This window comes from Hirundo rustica, chromosome 28, assembly GCF_015227805.2.
Source record: "Hirundo rustica isolate bHirRus1 chromosome 28, bHirRus1.pri.v3, whole genome shotgun sequence".
Lineage (NCBI taxonomy): Eukaryota > Metazoa > Chordata > Aves > Passeriformes > Hirundinidae > Hirundo > Hirundo rustica.
This window is the reverse complement of record NC_053477.1, coordinates 2,996,474-3,018,172: the sequence shown is the minus strand read 5'-3', so window position 1 is coordinate 3,018,172 and position 21,699 is coordinate 2,996,474. Positions and strand designations below refer to the sequence as shown.

Genomic DNA, 21,699 nt, shown 5'->3' with positions numbered 1-21,699 from the left:
GAAGGTGAAAAAGAAGGACTCAGCCTCCGCCCTAAATCCTCCATCTCGCTTTATCTCTGTTCCTGTGTTCTGAACCCTTCAGCTCTCAGTTCTGCACCCTGTGCTGTCACACACTTCTATCCCAACCACACACCCACGATCCCAGCGCTGTCACTCCATTCTGGAGCCTTTTCCACGGCCTCGGGTCAGTGCAGGGTTTGCTGGGGGGTCAGAGCCTGGCGGCACAGAAAGTTCTGGAATTCTCTGTTCCCCGCAGGCTCCTGGAGCACTGCAGGAAGCACAAGTACCTGGCAGCCTCTGGAGAGGTGTTTGCCCTGCTGGTCAGCAGCCTGCTGGAGAACCTGCTGGACTACAGGACCATCATGCACGACGAGAGCAAGGAGAACCGCATGAGCTGCACCGTCAACGTGCTGGTACGGGCTGGGACCCCTCCCCTGGGCCTTGGGGACCCCTCCCCTGGGCCTTGGGGACCCCTCCCCTGGGCTGGGACAGTTCCCCCAGGCTGGGGACATCTCCCCCCTGGGCTTGGGGACATCTCTCCTTGGGTTTGGGACCCTTCTCCTGGGCTGGGACAATTCCCCCAAGCTGGGGACATCTCCTCTGGGTTTGGGACCCCTCTCCCAGGCTTTGGGGGACATCTTCCCCCCTTGGCTTTGGGGGTATCTCCCCCCTGGGTTTGGGACCCTTCTCCTGGGCTGGGGCGCCTTGTGGCTTTGGGCATCTCCTCTGGGCTTGGGGACCCCTCCCCTGAGCTGGGACAACTCCCCCAGGCTGGGGACATCTCCTCTGGGTTTGGGGACCCCTCTCCTGGGCTTTGGTACACTTTGTGGCTTTGGGAATTCTCTCCTGGGTCTGGGACCTCCTTGGGCTGGGGCACCTCGGAGTTTGGGACAACTCCCCTGGGCTTTGGGACCCCTCCCCTGAGCTGGGACAGTTCCCCCAAGGTGGGGACATCTCCTCTGGGTTTGGGACCCCCCACTCTCCTGAGCTTTGGGGACCCCTACCCTGGGCTGGGGACACCTTTTGGCTTTGGGACCCCCTCTCCCAGGCTGGAGACCCCCTCCTGTACTTTGGGACCTGTCCCCTGGGTTTTGGGCATCTCCCCTGGGTTTGGGACCCATTCCCTGAGCTTTTCTAGACCCTCCCCAGAATTATTTTTGATCTAGGGGAGGATTTTGATGATTCCCTCACGCAATTTTTGGGTAACCGTGTGCTCAAGTCAGGCTCTGGAGCTGTAAGGACAGAAAAAGGGTTGGTCCAAAAATCCACTGGCTGATCCTCCCAGCCTGGAACCCTGGAACACGGGCAGAGAGGATGCCTGGCTCAAGGCTGGGATCCCTGATGCCCTGCAAAGAGCCTGCATCACTTCAGACAAGTGATTTCTCTGATTTGTCCCATTTTTGGAGGTGACCCCCTCTGTGTGAAGGGCTGGTCCCGGGGGTGGATCCACCAGAGCAGCCAAAAATGACATCAAAACCCCCCGAAATGCCAAAAACTGCAGCTGGGGTTGCGGGTCTAGAGATGATTCCGCAAATCTGTGCTGCTTTAAAACTGCCAACGTTTGACTTTTTCTGTGGTTGGCAGAATTTTTACAAGGAGAAGAAGCGAGAGGACATTTACATCAGGTAAGCCGTGTTCCTCCACGAGCCGGGGAGAAACCTCGGTGCTCCCTTGGGTGCAGGAGCCCTTCACACCCAGGAGCTGCTTTTGCTTTGCTCAGGTACCTGTACAAACTCAGGGACCTGCACACGGACTGTGAGAACTTCACCGAGGCCGCCTACACCCTGCTCCTGCACGCTGAGCTGCTCCAGGTGGGCCAGGTTTGGGGGTTAAATTGGGCACAAACAGCCAAAAATAACCAAATTAATTTATTACCTGTATTTACCTCCTGAGCTGCTCCAGGTGGGCCAGGTTTGGGGGTTAAATTGGGTACAAACAACTCAGATTAACCAAATCAATTTATTACCTGTGTGTTCCTCCTGAGCTGCTCCAGGTGTGCAAGGTTTGGGGGTTAAATTGGGTACAAACAGCCAAAAATAACCAAATCAATTTATTACCTGTATTAATCCTCCTGAGCTGCTCCAGGTGTGCCAGGTTTGGGGGTTAAATCAGGCACAAACAACTCAGATTAACCAAATCAATTTATTACCTGTATTAATCCTGCTGAGCTGCTCCAGGTGTGGCAGTTTGGGGGTTAAATTGGGTACAAACAGCCAAAAATAACCAAATTAATTTATTACCTGTATTAATCCTGCTGAGCTGCTGCAGGTGGGCCAGGTTTGCGGGTTAAATTTGGCACAAACAGCCCAAAATAACCAAATTAATTTATTACCTGTGTGTTCCTCCTGAGCTGCTCCAGGTGGGCCAGGTTTGGGGGTTAAATTGGGTACAAACAGCCAAAAATAACCAAATTAATTTATTACCTGTATTATCTACCTGGGCTGCTCCAGGTGTGCCCGGTTAAATCGGGCACAAACAGCCCAGAATAACAAAATCAATTTATTACCTGTGTGTTCCTCCTGAGCTGCTCCAGGTGGGCCAGGTTAGGGGGTTAAATTGGGCACAAACAGCCAAAAATAACCAAATTAATTTATTACCTGTATTTACCTCCTGAGCTGCTCCAGGTGTGCCAGTTTGGGGGTTAATCGGGCACAAACAGCCCAAAATAACCAAATTAATTTATTACCTGTATTATCTTCCTGAGTTGTTCCAGGTGTGCCAATTTGGGGGTTAAATTGGGTACAAACAACTCAGATTAACAAAATCAGTTTATTACCTGTGTGTTCCTCCTGAGCTGCTCCAGGTGTGCCAGGTTTGGGGGTTAAATCAGGCACAAACAACTCAGATTAACCAAATTAATTTATTACCTGTGTGTTCCTCCTGAGCTGCTCCAGGTGTGCCAGTTTGGGGGTTAATCGGGCACAAACAGCCCAAAATAACCAAATCAATTTATTTTCTGTGTTTAATGTGGATTTGAATCGTGTAGATAGCAGTGGTCATTGAGGGGCTTCACAGTCTCGCAGATTCCCCAGCAAAATAATTGTAACTGTGATGTACATCATGATGAATATATAGTGTTATACATAAAAATGTATAATATAACTATAATATAGTTGTAATACAATTATAATATCATTATAATAGCATTATAGTATCGTTACAATATTATAATAAAATATGTTTATAATATATAAGTATATATAATGATAGGCATAAAATACATAACAATTGCATATTGTATGCATGATAATGTAACATATAAAGTATGAATGTATATAAAATATACATATAAAATATGTGTGCATATGTATAAATAATAAATATATAAATATATTTAATTATATATTTAATATATAAATAAATAAATATATAAAAATATGTATAAAATAAATAGAAATAAAGATGTATTCAATAAGATTATAATATATTCAATAATATATTCAATAAGATTACATCATCTATAAAAATACAATAGTAGATAAAAGTATAAAATATAATAAAGTATAATAATATGTATATATTAAATAAGTGATATAGTTACATAATAATGATAAAAGGAAAATAATTATTAGCATCAGTTTATCTCCTCCTGCTGCAGCGAGCTGGGGGAGAACCTTTATATCGCTTTATATCGCTTTATATCGCTTTGTATTGCTTTGTATCGCTTTGTATCACTTTATATTGCTTTATATCGCTTTATATCACTTTATATCGCTTTATATCCCTGCCAAGCTTCCTTTGCATCTCTGAGGGATTTCCCTGGAGTCCCCCACTGTGAGGATTTCTCCGGGAACGTTCCAGTTCGTTCACTTTTGCCTTTTCCCCCGTGCCAGTGGTCGGAGAAGCCCTGTGTCCCTCACCTGCTGCAGAGGGACACCTACTACGTGTACTCCCAGCTGGAGCTCAAGGAGAAGCTCTACCAGGAGATCATCTCCTTCTTCGACAGGGGCAAGGTGAGGCGCTGCTCCTGTCCCCACGGCGGCTCCTGCCCTGCCAGATCCCCTTGGGGCTGGGGTTCAGGCTTCCCTCGCCGGGGAGTTCCTGGCTCGGTGGTCGTGGTCGTGGTGGGACTCCAGGCTGTGTCCCAGGCTCCCCACCAGCATTTCCATCCTCTGTGCCGTGGGAGCCGCCGGAGCTGCTCCAGGTTCCTGCCGGCGGCTTCAGCGGGCGGCTCCTGGAGGATGCACGCCGGGAAAACCAAATTGCTGTGCTCGGGGGGCCAGGCTGGAGAATCTGCGGGTCCACGCTGGCCCTCCAAGGCTGTGCACAGAGGTGTGGGGCAGGCAGTGACGGCAGATGCTTCCCTGCAATCCTCCTGCCGAGCACTCAGCCCGCAGAGGAGACCGAAATCCATTCAAGGCCAAACTCGGTGTCCAAAATGCCTCTTCTGCAGCTGGGGTTGGTTAAAAAGCTGGTGTGGTTCCACAGCAGGCTGGGTTTTGGACAGGGAGCCCAGCAGGGCTCGTGTGTGTCTGCAGGCGTTGAAATCCTGGTTCTGTGTTGGCCAAAGAGTGTCTGGAAGGGGAGGTGTTGGAGGTTCTGGGGAGTTGGGAACAGTGCAGGTGTTTCCCTTCCCTTCCCTTCCCTTCCCTTCCCTTCCCTTCCCTTCCCTTCCCTTCCCTTCCCTTCCCTTCCCTTCCCTTCCCTTCCCTTCCCTTCCCTTCCCTTCCCTTCCCTTCCCTTCCCTTCCCTTCCCTCCTGTCAGGTTTTTGGGATTGCAGGGAGAGGATTCCCTGGCTGGCACTGACCCTGGGAGAGAAGGTTCTGCCAGGATGAATGGCTTTAAGCTGAAATAAGGGAAATTTAGGGGAAATTAAGGGATTTCGGGAAGGAATTCCTGCCTGAGGTGGAATTCCCAGAGGAGCTGTGGCTGCCCCTGGATCCCTGGAATTGTCCCAGGCCAGGTTGGAGCAGCCTGGGACAGTGGGAGGTGTCCTTGGACATGGCAGGGGTGGCTCTGGGCTTTGAGGTCCCTTCCCAGCCAAATTCCACGATGAGACAAACCCTGTCCCAGTGCTGCTGGAGGAGGAGAGCACCTGGGCTCCTCTCTCTGCTGCTCAGAGCTGTCCTTCTCCTCCCACAGCCTCAATTTATCCTCTCAGGATCTCAGTGGAGACCTGGCTTTGGAAATCACTCTCAGATCCCCAAATCACGAGATCTGTACGACTGTAACAATCCCTGAAAAACAAAAATAAAATAAAAAAAACCGCACAGCGGAGTCTGAGGGGAACCTGGCAGAGCATGAAAGTTAAATGAAAAAAAGAAAGAAATGAAAATCAGCTGCCTTCTTGTTTACCTCCCTGTGCTAGTGAAGGCTTTTAAGTGAGCCTTTCATGTTTTTTTGTGCTCTTCTTCCCCGTCCTGGCTGTCCTGACCCTCCGTGGAGATGTGGGAAAAAGCCATTCAGCTGAGCAAGGAGCTGGCTGACATGTATGAAAACAAGATCTTTGACTACGAGGGACTTGGTCATCTCCTGGTGAGGCTTTTTTCACCTCTGTTTCCAGCAGGCTGCTGACTGCTTAAATTTAATTCTGTTCAAGCAGGCTAAGCCTAAAATAAATTTATGTCAAAGACAAACAAACCAGCTTAAGCCCCTGGCTTTGTGAAGGTTAGTAGCAGAATAAATATTTTCTTGGTTTCTTTCGACCTCCTCATTAGCATGATAATACTGTGCACAGAGGTTTAGAATTCTTGATCTGAACCAGACAGAGGTGACAGCCAAGGTGCATTTTCAGGCTCCATAAATCTCATCACCTCGTTATTTCTGTGGTAGAAGTGCTGGGCACGAACACAGAGCTATAGAATCCTCTTGGCCCTGAATTCTGCTTTTTTTTTTTTTCAGCGGTTCAGGATGGAACCAGATGGTCTTTATGTTCTTTCACAGCAGAGTCGTCTGCCCACTTTGATTTCTGCCAGCTCCCTGACATTTGTCACCATTTGTGGCTGCTGGCTTTCAGAACGTATTTGTATTTCACTTGTTTTCCCACAGTGAAGGATTTCGAGGTTCCTTCTGGAGCCCTGAAACCCGTGGCGCTGTGCTCACGCCTGCAGACCGGGAAATGAAGTTGGTTCTGGCGCAGACAAAGCAAATATTTAATCAAGTAAATGGACGAGGATGAGAGGGTTCATCAAAAAGCAGCTGTGAAGCGTGCTCCGAGGGCAGAGCTCGGGGATCACGAGCTGTCCCTGGGAATGTCGAGCTGGCAGCGCCCAAAGTGAAAGTCTGCTGTTGTTTTCTCTTCCAGAAAAAAAGAGCCACGTTTTATGAGAACATCATGAAGGCCATGAGACCTCAGCCCGAGTACTTTGCTGTTGGATACTATGGGCAGGGTTTTCCCTCTTTCCTGCGGGTAAGGATCCTTCCCCACCCAACCTCTGCTCTGCTGGCCCCCCGAAAATCCCAGCTTTTGCAGAGCTCCGGGGAAATTCCGTGCCAAACTCCTTTTCCTTTCAGGGGCACTGATCTGAATCCCAGCAGTGGTTCAGAGCATTTCAGCGTCTAAAAAGAGACAAGGCAGAGGTGAAGTTTTGTGTGGAGCTCGAGTCGGGGTGTCACAGCAGGTTCTTTTAGATTATTGATGAGTTCTTCCATGGATTTAAATTATTTTACCTTCTGTATTTGTGCTCCCTCTGAAATGTGGTCGTTGCTGTTTGAAAATGCTCAGCCTGTGAAGAATTTATTGCTTTTCAGCCTCAGTCAAGCAAATTTTCAGGACAGGGATCATCTCAGAGATCAGGGAGAGTTTGTCCCACACAGGAGAATTCCAAGTGCAAAGGTGCTTCTTAAATAAAGACAGCTGCTGAGCACTGCTGGATCTGTGTGGAGGACAGGGATGACTCAGGTCCAGGGTCAGCAAGGCTGAAAATATTCCTGTTATTTAAAATCCGGGGCCATTTCCCCTCCTCAGACTGGAGCTCTTTGAAGTTCCGGTCTTCAGTGGAAGCCAGGCTTAAAAAAAAAAAGAGAAGGATGTTAAGCTGGAACTGTGTGAGGAGAGGGCGTGGAAGGAGATTTCAACTCCAGGTCGTGTTCTGGAATCCATCCCTGCCAGAAACCACGGCCAGGTGGAAAAATCCTTGGCCGTGGTCTGATGTTGGGTGTGGAGAACAAAACTGCCAGGACATGGTGGGTGGTGGTGGTCAGGAGTGGGGCTGGGGTCAAATCCCCACGGAAATCACAGCAGGGGCTGGCAGGCAGCAGGCAGGGCCCTGCATCTGAGGATTTATCCTCTTATTTAAACATTATTAACATTTATCCTGTTATTAAAATCAGCTCCTGGCTGAGGTGGCCTGGGTTGAAGCCCTGATTTTGGAGGTGTGAGCAGCCCTGTGACCCTGGGCTGGGTTTGTGTGACCACCTTTTGAGGTGAAATTGCTGATGACATTTAAAAGCTCCTTTCCAGCTCCGTTTGATGATCCTCTGCGGAGAAATGGATTTTTTCCGACGGATCTGAGGTTCTCCCTTGCCAGGCCTGGCTGCTGGGAGTTGCTGTGCCCTCGTTCCAGCGCCTCTTCCTTCCCTCACCTCTTCCATCCGGCTGGGATCAGCCCTTCCCACAACCCAAAACCTCTGGGAGGGTTTGGAGAGCTCCGTCCCCAGCTGCTTTGTCGCATTTTAATTCCCTTTTTCTCCTCCTGCCCACAGAACAAGATTTTCATCTACCGTGGCAAAGAGTACGAGCGCAGGGAGGATTTTAACCTGAAGCTGCTGACTCAGTTTCCCAGCGCTGAGAAGATGACCAGCACAGCCCCTCCAGCTGAGGAGATCAAAGCTTCCCCCAAACAGTGTATCTTTGGGTTTGGGGGGGTTTGGGCACACCCCGGGGCCGCCTCTGCCCCGCAGGGATGTGGCTGTGATGATGAGTGAGGGGATTTTTGCTCCAGGGGGGTGTGGAGGCAGGAAAAGGGGGGCTCTCCAGAGTTTCAAGGGTGGATTTGGAGGCTGTCAGAGTTTAACAAGTTGCTGCTGTCAGGGTGAGGAGGGTTTTGCAGGGAGAATTAATTCCCTGTGTTGTCACTCAGGTGGTGCTGACTGCTCCGGCCATGGTGGCGATTTCACCAACACCTGACTCGGGTTTTTTATACAATTATTCACACATCTGTCAGGTCCACAGAGCTTTGGATTCTCCTGGGCCACAGCTGGAGCCGCCTCTCTCGGAGTTCCTCTGGTCCAGGGGGGGTTTTCAGATGCTTCACTGTCCCTTTGTGGTCACCAGAAACTGGTGCCTTAGGAAGGCTGACCTGAAACAGAGACTGGACAGAGCTGGAAAATGGGATATTTATTTATTTATCTTTTATTTATTTATTGAAAGGCCTCTGGGATCCACCTTGGGCAGGGCAAGAGCCTGACCAGGGCTGCACCCAGGTCACCAAAGAAAGATGGCTTCAGGGTCACAAGTTCTCACACTTTTATAAGTTTTGGTCCATTTGCACATTGGTGTTTAATTGTCCCATCCCAGCTCCAGGCTGTGAGCTCCCATCCTTCTCGTTCCTCCCTCCAGCCACCGCTGTTTGTGCTTTGGGGCTGAAAGTTGTCCTCGGTGTGCAGCAGGAGCAGGATTTGTTTTGTGTCGCTGCTGTGTGCAGAGAGCTGAGTGACCCTGAGTGTGAGCTCAGAGCTGCACCTGGGCAGCGCAGAACCTGAAATACACGAAATTAAACCTGAAGGCATCAGTGGGGTCCAGCTGGGCATTTCTGGGTGAAAGCTGTGAAATGCAGGCTCTAAAAGGAGCATGGTAAGTGAAGGGTGCTCTCTTCTTCCTTGCACTCCATGATCATTTATGAAATGCTGGGATTTTGTGTGGGGTTTTTTTCCCCTCAAATTCGCTTTGTAAGAAGTGTGAAGTGATGGTGTCACTGGAAGTTGTTGGGTGCAGAGCCCTTAGTTGGTTTTAATTCTTATTTTCCCCCCTTGCTGGTGGGACTCCAGGCTGTGTCCCAGGCTCCCCACCAGCATTTCCATCCTCTGCGCCGTGGGAGCCGCCGGAGCTGCTCCAGGTTCCTGCCGGCGGCTTCAGCGGGCGGCTCCTGGAGGATGCACGCCGGGAAAACCGAATTGCTGTGCTCGGGGGGCCAGGCTGGAGAATCTGCGGGTCCACGCTGGCCCTCCAAGGCTGTGCACAGAGGTGTGGGGCAGGCAGTGACGGCAGATGCTTCCCTGCAATCCTCCTGCCGAGCACTCAGCCCACAGAGGAGACCGAAATCCGTTCAAGGCCAAACTCGGTGTCCAAAATGCCTCTTCTGCAGCTGCTTTCTTTCTGCTGCTTCCTCTGCATCTGGTTGTGTTTGCTGTGATGTTTCTGGCTCGGGATGAAGCCGAGCTGCGGAGTTTGGATGCAGATCTGAATCTGGATGTGGATCTGACCCTTCTGTCCCCAAGGCTCGGGGCTGTTGGATTCCAGGGCTCTGGCACAGCCCCGGGATGGAGGGAGCAGCTGCAGGGTTTGGATTTGGGACAGCTCCTGAGGAGATGAGGAGTGCCCAGAGCTCGGCTGTGTCAGGGACCTTGCTGCTCCTGGCCTTGGTTTCAGGCTCCTTTAACCTCCTTTGCCTCAGGCTCTTTATTTCTTTAGTCTGTTGTTTTTGGGGGTTTTTTTATGACAAAATACCTCATTTTTCTTTAGGTAATGACATGCTGGGGCTACCAGGGGCTCCCTGCACCCCAAAGCAGCACAGTCCCCCCAGCTGAGCCCTGGGAGCTGTGCAGGGGCTCTCAGGGCACCGAGCCCAAGCTCTCCTGAGACACAGAACTCCTCAGCTGGGGCTCAGAGCCGGATCTAACACGGCTCTGTGGTTTTGGGCACAGCTCTCCCTCTCAAAACGCTCTTGAGAGCTGCCTCAGGGAATGCGAGGATGTGTGGGAGCTGCCTCAACCCCCCCCAGTGAAACATTTCCACTTCAGGGGCAGGGGACTCACAGGAGTCAGCTCCTGTCGGGGTCAGACTGGCTAAGCTTTGCTTTTCCAGCCGAGTTTTTGCTCCTGTAAAGCCTCAGCACCGTCCTCAAAGCAGAATTTTGGAGGAGCGCCACAAGCTGTAGTGCTTGGGGACGCATTAAGATTTTTTGGGGGTTTTTTTTAGTGTCTGTCATTCACAGGTGCAAAGGCTGAGGGTGAAGCAATTCCTTTGTTCAGTCGGCTTCCTGAATGTAAAAAGTGGGAGGGAAGGAGCAGCAGCCTCTGAGAAATAACTGTGGGGTGAGAGAAGAGCCAGCAGCATCCACAGAACCTCTGCAGAGCCTCGTCGCCCTTTTTCCTTTTCTCCCAAAGTAGAAATCTCTGGTGCCCAGGATTCCCCAAACATTTTCACCAGGGAATTTCAGCACCTGGAAGTGTCCAAGGCCAGGCTGGAGCAGCCTGGGACAGTGGGAGGTGCCCCTGTCCACGGCACGGGGTGAAATTCAACCCAAACCACTCAGGGATTATTATTTGTAAAGTCCTTTTCTTATTTTTAAGTTTTTAATTTACAACTTCTTGCCAAACCGCAAGGTGCAGCATCACGCCTGTGATTGGTGATGAATTCGTGAGGTTTGAGGGAAAATACTTAACGAGAGCACAGGGATTTGTGGAAAAGCCTGACAGTGGGAACAGGAAGGGTTTTTCTCTCTCCCTCTCCTGTTTTCCCGAAAGTGTTCCCGGTTTTTCATCCTTAACCAGAGCTGCTCAGATGTGCAGTGCTTCATCGTGAAGCCTGTGATGAACCTGCCACCTACTTACAAAGATAAACCTGTTCCGGAACAGATCTTAAAGTAATTTATTTTTCTTCTCCCTCCACAGTTTGTTTGTGTTTTCCCCACCAGCCTGGGCACAAGGCGCTGTGCCTTAAATTGTGTCATTTGTGTAAATTCCTCCCCACAAACTTTGAGGGAACACTTGAACATTTGAGTGAGGAGGATGAGGAAAAGCAACTTTTTACTCTGCTTCTTCCCAGCTACTACAGAGCCAACGAGGTGCAGCAATTCACCTACTCCAGACCTGTCAGGAAAGGGGAGAAAGATCCAGACAACGAGTTTGCTGTGAGTCCTTTGCTTTTTGTTTGCTTTGTTTGGTGGCGTTTCGACCAATGTGGCACCTTCTCCCTCTCCCTGTGGCCGTGGAGGCTGGGAATTAAACAAGCAGGAGGCACCAAAGGGAATTGCGGTCCCCACCTGAAGCTGGGGTGATGTCAAGGGGCTCCAGGGCTGGAGTTTTAACGTTCAGCATCCATCAGAATCAGGAGATGTGGGAGTGGCTGTGGAATTCCTGCCAGCTCCTCCTGGAAGCCTCGTTTCGTGCTGGAGGGAGTGGAATTGCAAGACCGATATTTCCTTTACATCTCAGAGATGTCTTTTGTTTGTTTTGTTTCCTCCTTCCCTGCCCAGAACATGTGGATAGAAAGGACAACCTACACGACAGCTTATTCATTTCCTGGCATCCTCAAGTGGTTTGAGGTCAAACAGGTCACAACGGTGAGTTCTGCACGGGGCCTGGATCTCCCGCTCTCCAGCCCCTCATGGAATTCCATTCCTCACTGGAATGAAGCCTTGGGACAGTTGGGAATTCCAGTCCCTTCTGCTGTTGGATGTGGCACAGATAATAGCAAATTGTTTTGTTTCTTGCTCAGTGGAGAGGAATGACTCCCAGGAGTGTGGAATTCCAAAATGGTTTGGGTTGGGAGGGGACCTTGAAATCATCCGGTGTCACCTCCTGCCATGGGCAGAGACATCTCCCAGTGTGCCAGGGTGCTCCAGGGGCACTGCCAGGGATCCAGGGGCAGCCACAGCTCCTCTGGGAATTCCTTCCCAATATCCCACCCATCCCTGCTCTCTGGCAGTGGGAAGCCATTCCCTGTGTTCTGTCCCTCCATCCTTTGTCCCCAGCCCATCTCCAGGGAATTCTGGCTTGGGTTGGCAGGGGCCTTACAAGTCACCCAGTGCCACCCCTGCCATGGCAGGGACATCTCCCACTGTCCCAGGCTGCTCCAGCCTGGCCTTGGGCACTGCCAGGGATCCGGGGGCAGCCACAGCTCCTCTGGGAATTCCATCCCAGCCCCTCCCCACCTTCCCAAGGAAGGAATTCCTCCCTAAAAAATCTGAAAGTTCCTTTCTTCGGCTCTGAAGAAGGCTTACTGGGTTTCTCCTGTCCCTCAGGAGGAGATCAGCCCGCTGGAGAACGCCATCGAGACCATGGAGCTGACCAACGAGAGGATCACCAACATCGTGCAGCAGCACACGTGGGACAGGAGCCTGCCCGTGCACCCCCTGTCCATGCTGCTCAACGGCATCGTGGACCCCGCCGTCATGGGCGGCTACACCAACTATGAGAAGGTCCTGGGCACTCCCAGGGAGCTCCTCTGGGTGCTGGGAGAGCTGGGAATGTTCACATGGAGCAGGGAAAGGCTCCAGGGAGAGCTCAGAGCCCCTGGCAGGGCCCAAAGGGGCTCCAGGAGAGCTGGAGAGGGGCTGGGGACAAGGGCTGGAGGGGCAGGACACAGGGAATGGATCCCACTGGGAGAGGGGAGATTGGGGTGGGATTTTGGGATGGAATTCAGAGGAGCTGTGGCTGCCCCTGGATCCCTGGCAGTGCCCAAGGCCAGGCTGGGATAACCTGGGGCAGTGGGAGGTGTCATGGCAGGGGTGGCACTGGTGGGATTTAAGGTCCCTCCCACCCCATTCCAGGATTCCCTGGGGAGCGGCTGGGGACAAGGGTTGGAGGGACAGGACACAGGGAATGGTTTAAACTGGCGAAGGCCAGGGTTAGGTGGGATATTGGGAAGGAATTCCTGGCTGTGAGAGCAGTGAGGGGCTGGGCTGGAATTCCCAGAGGAGCTGTGGCTGCCCCTGGATCCCTGGCAGTGCCCAGGGCCGGGTTGGACACCGGAGCTGGGATCCCCCTGGTCCCTCCCAGCCCCGAGCACTGCAGGGTTCTGTGTCCTGTTCCAGATCTCTGCAGTGTGGGAGGCCCAGGCAGGACCTGGGATGTTCAGTTCCATTCCCAGCTCTCACACACGGCCCTGGCTGGCTGCGAGTGCTCCCACAGGAGAACAGAACCCCAGCAGAGGCTTGCACGGGCTGCAAGGTGGATTTGGAGCTCTCAGGGCCAGGGGAGGATCCCCTGTGTGCTCACTCAGGTGGTGCTGACGGCTCTGGCCGTGGTGGGACCCAGCTGGGCATTTCTGGGTGAAAGCTGTGAGATGCAGGCTCTAAAAAAGGCGTGGAAAGTGGAGGGTGCTCCCTTCGTCCTTGCAATCCATGATAATTTATGAAATGCTGGAGTTTGTGTGGCTTTTTTCCCCTCAAATTTCCTCTGTAAGAAGTGTGAAGTGATCGTGTGAAGTTGTTGGGTGCAGAGCCCTTAGTTGGTTTTAATTCTTATTTTCCCCCCTTGCTGGTGGGATAAGAACCTGCTCAGGCAGCCCAGGTGACAGAGAAAAGCCAAAACCTGGCATTCCTCCCTGGATTACAGGATCACAGGATTTTTAGGCTGGAAGAGACCTTCAAGATCATCGAGTCCAACCCATCTCTAGTATCTCAGCTAGACCATGACACCCAGTGCCACATCCAGTCTTTTTTTAAACACTTCTAGGGATGGTGACTCCACCACCTCCCCTGGCAAGCCATTCCAGTACTTTATCACTCTTTCAGTGAAAACCTTTTTCCTAATATCCACACTATTTCTCCCTTGTCGCAGCTTGAGACTGATTAATAGGGAATGATAAGGGAAAAGAGGATTGCACTTTCCAGCAGGCTTCTCCGAGCAAATAATTCAGGGAAAAAAAAAAAAAAAACCCAAAAACAAAAAAGCAGCATTTCCTGTGCAGGTTTACTCAGCTGCCTTCACTTGAGCAGTGTAGGTTGTAGGTTGTTCTTTTTTGTGGTGTTTAATTCAAGCTGTTGATTCCCTGCGCCTAATGGCGAAACTGCCGGCACAGGATGCACTGCTTGGGTGGAATTTAACACATTTAATTCCCTTCATCTGCGTGCCAGTGCCATGAAATGAGGTGCACACCTTTACTGGGAGAGGGGCTGGGTGTTCTGGGGTCAGACTCTGCTGATTCCTGAGGAGTTTGGCTGAAGTTGGCCCCCAATCCTCCCGTTTTATGAATTAAGGTTGGCATCAGGTTTAGAATTACGAAAGTGGGAAAGCAGTTAAAGCTAGAAAACAGCAAGTCTCTGCAGCCGCATCTGGAAACACTCATTTCTGCTTCATATTTTCCTATTGCCGCTGCAGATCAGCGCAGGACATTTGGCTTTAGTGGGAGGCTAAAATCTGAATTTTAATTGTTTCGGTGCAGCCAAAAGCCAAAGCTGGGGTTTTTAACTTCATTCCTCTTGCAATAATGAAGCACTTTCAAGGAAAACCCTCTGGGAAAAATCCTTTCCCAGGCACACCTCCATCCTGTTCAGGATCAACCCTCCATTCCTATAAACTTGTACCACAGTCCAGTTTTACAGAAGTTAATATATATATATATATTTTTTTTTTTTTCCCAGAGGCTGAAATAGCTCAGAGACATAAATGAAAAACTTATGGGTGTTTATCTAGGAAAAAAAAAAAAATAAAGAAAAAACTATTCTGACCAGGAATTGGGATCCATTTCAATGGGATTCATCCTGGGAATTGGCACAATTTTAAGTTTTCAGTCCAGGAAGGTGGATTGGTGTTTGTTCAACTCCAAACCAAGACCAGATTCTGCTGATTAAAGGTGAACCCAGGAGAAGTGGAGACTAAAGGTGCTTTGTTGAAGGAAGCTGGGACCCAAATCCCAGCACAGCTTTTATTTCTACTGAATCTTTGTGAGCGGGGATTTAAGGGCTGAAATCAAGGAAATTGCAGCAGTTTTGAAGTCAGAACTTGAGGTTTTGGGTCAGCCACTCCCGTGTGAGTGAGAAGCAGAAGTGGTGGGACCTCAGTTATTCAAATCTGGTTCGTGAGAAGGGGCATCAGGACTGAGCAAAACCTTTCTGATGCTGTTTTTCCACGTGTTTCACTGGAAAAAAAGTATATTTTTTTTAAATAAAAAGAAGTGGGGTTTGTTCCCTTCTCCCAGCAAATAACCCTGGTTCTTTGTCCCTCAGCTTAAATTTGGGTTTAATATGAGGAATAATGGCAGTGAATTGCTTTTGAAGGATCTTCCCCTCACAGCTGCCTGAGGAAGCTGTGTCTGTGTCACCTGTGTCACCTTCCCTCTGTGCTTCCAGGCCTTCTTCACAGAGAAATACCTCCAGGAGCATCCTGAAGATCAAGACAAAATCGAGCTGCTCAAGCAGCAGATCGCTATACAGGTATGGAACTGGGGGAGTGGGGAAGAGGGAATCACAGGACCCTGGAGTGGTTTGGGTGGGAAGGGACCTTAAAGCCTCGAATTTGGTGAGGGTGCGAAAGGGGTGAGGAATTGAGCTGAGTCTTTAAGAATCCTGGAATGGTTTGGGTTGGAAAAGACCTTAAATTCATCAATTTCCACCCCTGCCATGGGCAGGGACATCTTCTCCTGGCCCAGGATGCTCCAAATCCCATCCAGCCTGGCCTGGGGAAAAATGCTGATGTTTGTTCGACACCTGGAGCTCCAACACCGATGTCCCCTGACTGCCACCAGCTCTGAGCCAGCAGCTGAGCTCCCTTGCTGTGTCACTGTTGATTTTCCCCCTCTGCCAACCCAAAACGCGTCGATTTAAACCCTTTAGTTTGCTCTCAGCTGTTGAACTCGCACTCAGGGGATGCAGGAGGGCTGGCTTGTGCTCCTGCAGCTCATTCTGCTCCTCCCTCAGATGCCTCTCCTGGCAGAAGGGATCCGGATCCACGGGGAGAAGCTGACGGAGCAGCTGAGGCCGCTGCACGAGAGGCTCACAGCCTGCTTCAAGGAGCTCAGGAGGAAGGTGGAGAAGCAGTACGGGGTCATAACTCTGGTGAGGGAACCTGGTTTTGCCGTGTTTTGCCTCAGAGGAGCCCAGCTCCCCCCTTTTCCACCTGTGGGTGGGTGTGAAGTGGTATCACAGAATTGTCAGGGTTGGGAAAGAGCTGTGAGAATGCGGAGTCCCAGCTGTGCCCAAACCTTGTCCCCAGCCCAGAGCCCTGAGTGCCACCGGCAGGGATGGGGATCCAAACCTCCCCGGGCAGCTCCAATCCCTGAGCTCCCTTTCCATGGGGAAATTCCTGCTGCTGTCCACCCTGAGCCTCCCCTGGCCCAGCCTGAGGCCGTTCCCTCTGCTCCTGTCCCTGTTCCCTGGGAGCAGAGCCCGACCCCCCCGGCTGTCCCCTCCTGTCAGGAGCTGTGCAGAGACACAAGGTCCCTCCTGAGCCTCCTTTTCTCCAGGCTCAGCCCCTTCCCAGCTCCCTCAGCCCCTCCTGGAGCTTTCCCAGCTCCCTCAGCCCCCCCTGGAGCTTTCCCAGCTCCCTCAGCCTCTCCTGGAGCTTTCCCAGCTCCCTCAGCCTCTCCTGGAGCTTTCCCAGCTCCCTCAGCCCCTTCCCCAGCTCCGTTCCCTTCCCTGGACTTGCCCCAGCCCCTCCATGTCCATCCCAAACTGAGGGACTCAGAACTGGACACAACCCTCAAGGTCCCAGCACAGGGGACAATCCCTGCCCTGCCCCTGATCCCACCCGGGTTCTCTTGGCCATTTTTTTGGCCTCATGGGCAACGATCCCACCCAAGTTCTTTTGACCATTTTTTTTTGACCACGTAGGCCCACCCGCGCTCACGTCCAGTTCAATCCTCCCAAATCCCTCGGTGTCCAGCCACGCTGTCCCCAACCTGAGGGTTGTGACCAAAGTGTAGAACCTCATTAACCCTCCTGGGCTCAGCGGTGGTGGCCCTGCAGGCCCTGCAGGCCCTGTAGGCCCTGCAGGCCCTGTAGACCCTGCAGGCCCTGTAGACCCTGCAGGCCCTGTAGACCCTGCAGGCCCTGTAGACCCTGCAGGCCCTGTAGACCCTGCAGGCCCTGTAGGCCCTGCAGGCCCTGTAGACCCTGCAGGCCCTGTAGACCCTGCAGGCCCTGTAGGCCCTGCCGCTCCCTCACGGCGTTTCCCCGCAGCCCCCGGCGCTGACCGACAGGAAGCCCAGCAGGTCGGGCTCCGTGGTGCTGCCCTACATCATGTCCTCCACCCTCAGGAGGCTCTCGGTCACCTCCGTGGCCTCCTCCGTGGTCTCCACCTCGTCCACCTCATCCGACGGCGCGTCCTCCAGGCCGGGCTCCGATGGGTCAGTGAGTGATTGATTGATTGATAGTGATTGATAGTGATTGATTGATCGACAGCAGGGGGGATGTGCCTTAGAAAGGACCAGGTACTCTGAAAGTCAAGTTTTATTCCACGGAAATAACGTTTAGAGATGTTGGTGGAGGTGAGTGGTGGTTTTCCGTTTTACAGGCTGGGGAGTGGAGCCCTAAAATGTTGAGTTTTGGTTGAGGAGAGGAGCCCCGAAGTGTTGGGTTTTTGCTGAGAAGAAGAGCCCTAAAATGTTGGGTTTTGGCTGAGAAGAAGAGCCCTAAAATGTTGGGTTTTGGCTGAGAAGAAGAGCCCTAAAATGTTGGGGTTTGGCTGAGAAGAAGAGCCCTAAAATGTTGGGTTTTGGCTGAGAAGAAGAGCCCTAAAATGTTGGGTTTTGGTTGAGGAGAGGAGCCCTGAAATGTTGGGTTTTGGTTGAGGAGAGGAGCCCTGGAATGTTGGGTTTTGGTTGAGGAGAGGAGCCCTGGAATGTTGGGTTTTGGTTGAGGAGAGGAGCCCTGGAATGTTGGGTTTTGGTTGAGGAGAGGAGCCCTGGAATGTTGGGTTTTGGTTGAGGAGAGGAGCCCTGAAATGTTGGGTTTTGGTTGAGGAGAGGAGCCCTGGAATGTTGGGTTTTGGCTGAGAAAGAGGCTCTGGAATGTTGGGTTTTGGCTGAGAAAGAGGCTCTGAAATGTTGGGTTTTGGCTGAGGAGTGATGAACCACACCAGCTCCTCTCTCTCCTGGCTTTTCCCATCCCATTTATTTCCAGGATGCCCCTTAAAACAACTTGAACAAACCCCCCTGAGTGCAGTTTTCTGCAAGAAACCCCCTCCAAGCCCCTCTGCAGGCAGGCAGGACCTTGTTTAATTAAAACTGCCCTGGCTCCCGTTTTAGGGTGTGAAGTTCTGCCATTCTGACTGGAACACATTTCACATCCTTTTGCTGCAGCTGATCCTGCCAGCAGGAGATAAAAAAAAACACCTGAATTTTGAAACCTGGAAGGAAATTATCCCCAGTGCTCTCCAGTGCCTCAGTTTCCCAGGAAGAACGGGTGTGAGGTGCCCCAGGGTGGTTTATTTGGTCAGCCAGGAGGTGAATGAGGCACAGAGCTCGTGTTTCACCCTGTCTGCAGCTGCATCCACGGCGTGGACAGGAGCTGCCACACCTGGGGACATTCTCTGGCAGTACTCTGATTTTACAGCTGGCATAACCCAAAGTTTTGTTGATTTGTTCAAGGTCAGTGAGACTCGTGGCTGAGCATGAACTGCAGCTCTGGCTCCCTCTGCAAGCAGCTCACACTTTACCTTGGACAAAAACCACATAATTCTCAGAATTCCAGGGAAAAAATCCGTGGCCCTGCCTCGCTTTCTCACAATAATCCCTTACACAAACTGAGAGTTCTTGGCTTTTTAACAAACAGCCCTTTCCACGTCTGACGGGCTCGTGTTTCATGTTTTTCTCACTCTCTTTTTGGGCCACAGATCTACCCTGGAGCCTCTGTTGGAGAGGAGAACATCCACATCCTCCAGAGCTGAGGAGCTGCCCGTGAAAGACGACGGTGACAACAGGATTAGCAAGCTCAAGAGGAAGGAGTGGAGCATTAGCAGGTCTCAGGTTATCGTGGAGAAGGAGCCAGAAGCAGAACTGACTTCCCAAATGGTAAAAAAAAAAAGCCATCCTAATAAAGACAGCAAAAACAAAACCCACAGCAGGGGCTGAGTGTTTCCACTGCTCTCAGCCCTGCTGCTCGGGGGGAACTTCATTAAACACTGGGAGGGGTTCAAATACCAAAAAGCCTCGCTCATCTGAGTAATTCCCTTTATTTTATTTTGGTTTTTATTTTTTATAATTTGGAAAATCCGTGTCACAGGCCCCAACTGCAGCTTGGCTGGAGGTGCTGAGCAGAGCCCTGGGGTGGCAAATCCCTGGTTTTTGTGGGAGCAAGGAGCTCCTGCTGAGCCAGGCAGGGATCCAGCTGCTCAGCCAGATGTTGGGCTGCTGTCAGGCAGCACAAATCAAATGTCCTGTGAGGGGCAGAGCCCTTGGGTGCGTCGGGGAGTTGGGGAGAGATGCTGTGGAGGTTCAGTCGCCAGCTCTGGAAACCTGGATCTGCTCCTCGGGGGCAGGGTTGGGCATCCCTGGAGGAATAAACCCGAATAAACCCCAGAGAGGGCTGGGAGGAGGAACAGCCTGGAAGCTGTTGGGCTTTAAAGCTCACAGTGGGGTTCAGAGGGGGCACCCAAAGCGCAGAGATGAGCTTCAGCCCACAGGTAGAGCTGTACAACCCTGGGGTATTGTCCTGATGGATGTAAAAACTGCGTTAGACCTTGGGATATTGCCCTGATGGACAGAAAAACTGTGTTTGTTATACCTTGAAATAGTCCTGATGGACAGAAAAGCTGTTACACCCTGGGATATTGTCCTGATGGACAGAAAAACTGTGTTTGTTATACCTTGAAATAGTCCTGATGGACAGAAAAACTGTTACACCCTGGGATATTGTCCTGATGGACAGAAAAACTGTGTTTGTTATACCTTGAAATAGTCCTGATGGACAGAAAAACTGTTACACCCTGGGATATTGTCCTGATGGACAGAAAAACTGTGTTACAGCCTGGGGTATGGTCCTCATGGAGGTAAAAACTGTTAACACCTTGAAATACTGTCCTGATGGACAGAAAAACTGCTTTACACCTTGAAATATTGTCCTGGTGGATGTAAAAACTGTGTTACACTTCGAAATACTGTCCTGATGGGCAGAAAAACTGTGTTACACCTTGAAATATTGTCCTGATGGGCAGAAAACCTGTGCTCCACCCTCAGGCTGAGAGAATTGGGCCCCTGGGTGTTTGAGTGCTCCTGCTCTCCCTTAACTTGGCTGCTAACCTGATCCAGCACAGGCTCATTTTTCACCATAAGGAGCAAACCCAAATTCCCGTGTTTCCTTTTCCTCTCCAGGTTCCCAGCTGGGTCTGGCAGGGACAGGTAGCACTGCTCCACTTTCAGGAGCTCTCTCAGCAGCTCTGAGGGGTTGCTGCCAGCACCTGGAGGCTGCAGAGTGTTTCTAAGAAGGGGATTTTTGCATCCAGGGTCCTGTCATTGGTACTGACAGCATTTCCAGCCCAGGAAAATTGGGGCTGTGGATGCTGGAGGCCTGGCCCTCTGCCTCTGGAATTGCTGTTGGATGAAATCCCTGATATCTCTGGGGTCCAGTCCTGCTTCAGGACGCTGCAAAGCCCAGGAAAAGCTGCTTTTATGGCTGCTCTGCTGCATGGCTCCACACTGAGCACAGGAGCTGCACAGAGGGATTTTTCTGGAGCTCTGGGTTAAGCTGTTTGGGAGCAGGGAAGCCAAAGGGAAGCCAAGGCTGCCTGGGCTTTCTGTGTTTTATATCCACCAGTGTGTGGTCCCTCCTGTGCAGGGAGAAATCCTGAGCCTCTGAGAAAGAGTTTAATCTGACCTCTGAGAAAGAGTTTAATCATGTGTTCGAGTGCCAGCCTGCTCTGGGAAGCAATGAACAAATATCCAAAAGCACCCCAGTGTTCCTGCTCTGGAATTTTGGGGCCACACTGAGGTGGCCTCATGGTTTGAGTGAGGAGCTCAGAGGATGTGACACTGGAAGGAGCCGGATGCAAATTCCCAAAGGCAGAGGATTTGCTCTGTAAAACCTAAAATAGACTAATTTCACAGCCCTCAGGAGCTGGGGGATAGCAGCAGCCCTGACCTGCACCCAGAGCTTCATTTTCCTTTATTTCTTGGAATGACTTCACCCTCACTCCCCTCCAAAGTTTATTCACATCACTGCAGCAGTTTTTCCAGTGTGGCATCTTCCCTTCTTAATTAATACCTTAAGGCAATGAAAAGCAGTTTAATGCTGCTCAGGAAGGGCCGGGGGAAGCACAGAGGGTGCCTTGGACACGGCCAGGGCAGGGCTTTCACTGCTGTCACTGCTGGTGTTTGTGTCAGTGTCACAGCCCTGATCCCCTCTCCGTGCTGGTGTTTGTGTCACTGTCACAGCTCTGGTCCCCTGGCTGTGTCACCTCTCTGTGCTGGTGTTTGTGTCACTGTCACAGCCCTGATCCCTGCCTGTGCTGGTGTTTGTGTCACTGTCACAGCTCTGGTCCCCTGGCTGTGTCACCTCTCTGTGCTGGTGTTTGTGTCACTGTCACAGCTCTGATCCCTGCCTGTGTCACCTCTCTGTGCTGGTGTTTGTGTCACTGTCACAGCTCTGATCCCCTCTCATCCCTGGTGTTTGTGTCACTGTCACAGCCCTGATCCCCTGGCTGTGTCACCTCTCTGTGCTGGTGTTTGTGTCACTGTCACAGCCCTGATCCCCTCTCTGTGCTGATGTTTGTGTCACTGTCACAGCCCTGGTCCCCTCTCTGTGCTGATGTTTGTGTCACTGTCACAGCTCTGATCCCCTCTCATCCCTGGTGTTTGTGTCAATGTCACAGCTCTGATCCCCTGGCTGTGTCATCTCTCATCCCTGGTGTTTGTGTCACTGCCACAGCCCTGATCCCCT

At 51.4% G+C, this 21,699-nt stretch overlaps 1 protein-coding gene across 5 annotated transcripts in view; it reads left to right on the top strand.

The window, feature by feature from the left end:
* Nucleotides 1–21,699, top strand: part of DOCK5 (dedicator of cytokinesis 5) — an 89,852-nt gene that overhangs the window by 58,115 nt on the left and 10,038 nt on the right. For 3 of the 5 annotated variants that reach the window (XM_040087578.2, XM_040087577.2, XM_040087579.2), the window contains 15 exons: nt 257–413; nt 1,585–1,625; nt 1,721–1,811; nt 3,834–3,953; nt 5,387–5,476; nt 6,246–6,350; nt 7,646–7,787; nt 10,665–10,746; nt 10,929–11,013; nt 11,359–11,445; nt 12,127–12,303; nt 15,178–15,261; nt 15,745–15,882; nt 17,005–17,171; nt 18,659–18,836. In XM_040087578.2, the coding sequence (XP_039943512.1) occupies nt 257–413; nt 1,585–1,625; nt 1,721–1,811; nt 3,834–3,953; nt 5,387–5,476; nt 6,246–6,350; nt 7,646–7,787; nt 10,665–10,746; nt 10,929–11,013; nt 11,359–11,445; nt 12,127–12,303; nt 15,178–15,261; nt 15,745–15,882; nt 17,005–17,171; nt 18,659–18,836 (1,744 nt within the window). Of the gene's footprint in view, nt 1–256; nt 414–1,584; nt 1,626–1,720; nt 1,812–3,833; nt 3,954–5,386; nt 5,477–6,245; nt 6,351–7,645; nt 7,788–10,664; nt 10,747–10,928; nt 11,014–11,358; nt 11,446–12,126; nt 12,304–15,177; nt 15,262–15,744; nt 15,883–17,004; nt 17,172–18,658; nt 18,851–21,699 lie in introns of those variants that run through there. The other 2 variants (XR_005704150.1, XM_040087580.1) reach the window with 2 other exon arrangements.